At 49.2% G+C, this 1,918-nt stretch overlaps 1 protein-coding gene across 1 annotated transcript in view; it reads right to left on the reverse strand.

Annotated features, from left to right (window-relative positions):
* SH3RF2 (SH3 domain containing ring finger 2) overlaps positions 1-1,918 on the reverse strand; it is a 23,784-nt gene that overhangs the window by 9,372 nt on the left and 12,494 nt on the right. Inside the window, exon 3 of the mRNA XM_057383445.1 lies at positions 1-344. This exon is cut by the window's left edge and continues 2 nt beyond it. Coding sequence (XP_057239428.1) covers positions 1-344 — 344 coding nt within the window. The remainder of the gene's footprint in view (positions 345-1,918) is intronic.

Here is a 1,918-nt window from a genome sequence, read left to right on the forward strand (position 1 = left end):
AGCGGGCTCCCGTAGGGGAACTGSTCCTTGTCGCTGCTCTGGGTGTTCACGCTGGGGTTGCTGGAGCTGATGAGCACAGGGGAGCTGATCTGCAGCGCGGGGCGCTCAGTGGGTGTGTGCACCATCCTGTTCAGGGTGTTGAGGGCTGTGGTGATGGAGAACTGCCGCAGGCTCTTCCGTCTGGAGTCGGGCACCTTGGGGAAAGCTGCTGCATCCACAGCCTTGGCCTTGGGGGATGCTGTRCGCAGGGACGAGCCCTTCAGCTGCGGGGACCAGTGGCTTTTGGTGCTCTGCAGGATCTGCTGAGCGGGGCTGCTSGGCTGCAAGAGACCACAGGAGATGTGATGGGGTTCCAGAGGTTACACTGGCACTGCCCCTAACTGCTCCTTTTCCCTTTCCCATCAGGCAGCAGAGCTGCAGGCAAGCTTCAGGTGACATTAGAGGGAATCTTCAAAATCTTGGGGCTCTCTCATTTCTCTCATTTGTTGTCAGTGACAAATTCTGGGTGAAAATTTCCTGATTCAAAGCTGACAGCAAAATTAAAATTGGTTTGAAAAATTGTGCTAAGACAAGGGGTGACAGAGGATGAGTGCTCCCCCAATATATTTTTTGTCCAAGGCTTTGGCTGTCAGAGGTACAGGGAGAGCTGCACTAAATAACTCTTACTCTGAATTAGAAGGGATGTTTACTCTGATTTAGAAGGGATGTTTAGACTCATCTCCTTTTCTCCTCTGTGCTGCACACGTGGGTGCATCTTGCAGCCAAGCCCTGATGGTATGGCAGGGCCTCAGAGAGGCCCTCACTGGTGATGGCATTCCCAGCAGGATTAGATCCATTAGTTCCATCTCTGTCAGCTTGAACATTCATGACTCGATGCTGCTTCCATTGGAAAAATCCTGGCTGGTTAAGCACTGGGGTTAATGAGGGAGAGGCAGGCCCCAAGTTTGCATATGGGCAGTGTTCACACAGTATTTCTTGGAAACTGCTGATCAGGGTGTTAGTAGCAAAGGGCATGTGGTGACAGTGCTTTTCACCACGATGAGTGCCAGAGGAATTAATCATGATTTACTGCTGACATTAATGAATTGCAAAACTTGGAGATTCTCACCCACTCGTGGGAGGYAATGTGCTYGATACCTGGGATGGACAGGGAGACCATAGCAGGGAAGGTACAGGTGGCTCTCAGCCTTTTATTATTTTATAACAGGGGTGGTTTTCACATTTTCCCTCTCCAAAATAAGGTTAAAAGCCCACAGTGTGTGTAGGTGCTCATGTGTCATGGCCATCCTGTCATTTCTGYGTGTGATCAGACTTTAGACTAATCTGGAAACATTTTTCTGCCTCTCTAAACACCAGGAGAAATGACAAAATGGGGCACAAACTGCGTGTCAGAACCAGGAGAAGCCTCATGTCTCCCACAGTAGCCCTACTTCTCCCTTCTCTAGAATTAATTTCTAAWTCCTTGGTGGCCTTATATGTCCCTAACTAACTTGTGTCTGTTAATACCAGACTTGAATAAGTCATTACTGAAGCTAAAATTATTTCATTAAATGAAAAGACATTTAAAAAATATATTAGAGCTTCAAATAAGATGTTTTGCTTGTGTCCTCCTATTAAACAGCCACAAAGCAGGGCTTGCTGTAATTATGGGCATTACAAGTATTAATTCTATTTCTAGGAATTGGTGCCGGTGCCACTAACACCCTGCATCTCACGCTAAACTGGACAACACATTTAATGTCTAGACCAGGGCTGACCAAATAGTGCCAAGGAGCAGCAGTTTGGGAGGGCTCTGGGGCCACAGCAGCAGCAGGAACGCGGCAGTGCCGCTGGGCTGGCACCACCCGGGGCTCTGTACCCCTGGCTGGGTGCTCCTTGTCACCCTGTGTGCTCGGGGGGTGATCAGAGCTGGGGTTAA

Source organism: Malurus melanocephalus, unplaced genomic scaffold, assembly GCF_030028575.1.
Source record: "Malurus melanocephalus ecotype Western Australia unplaced genomic scaffold, MMel_1.1 scaffold_633, whole genome shotgun sequence".
Taxonomy (NCBI): Eukaryota; Metazoa; Chordata; class Aves; order Passeriformes; family Maluridae; genus Malurus; species Malurus melanocephalus.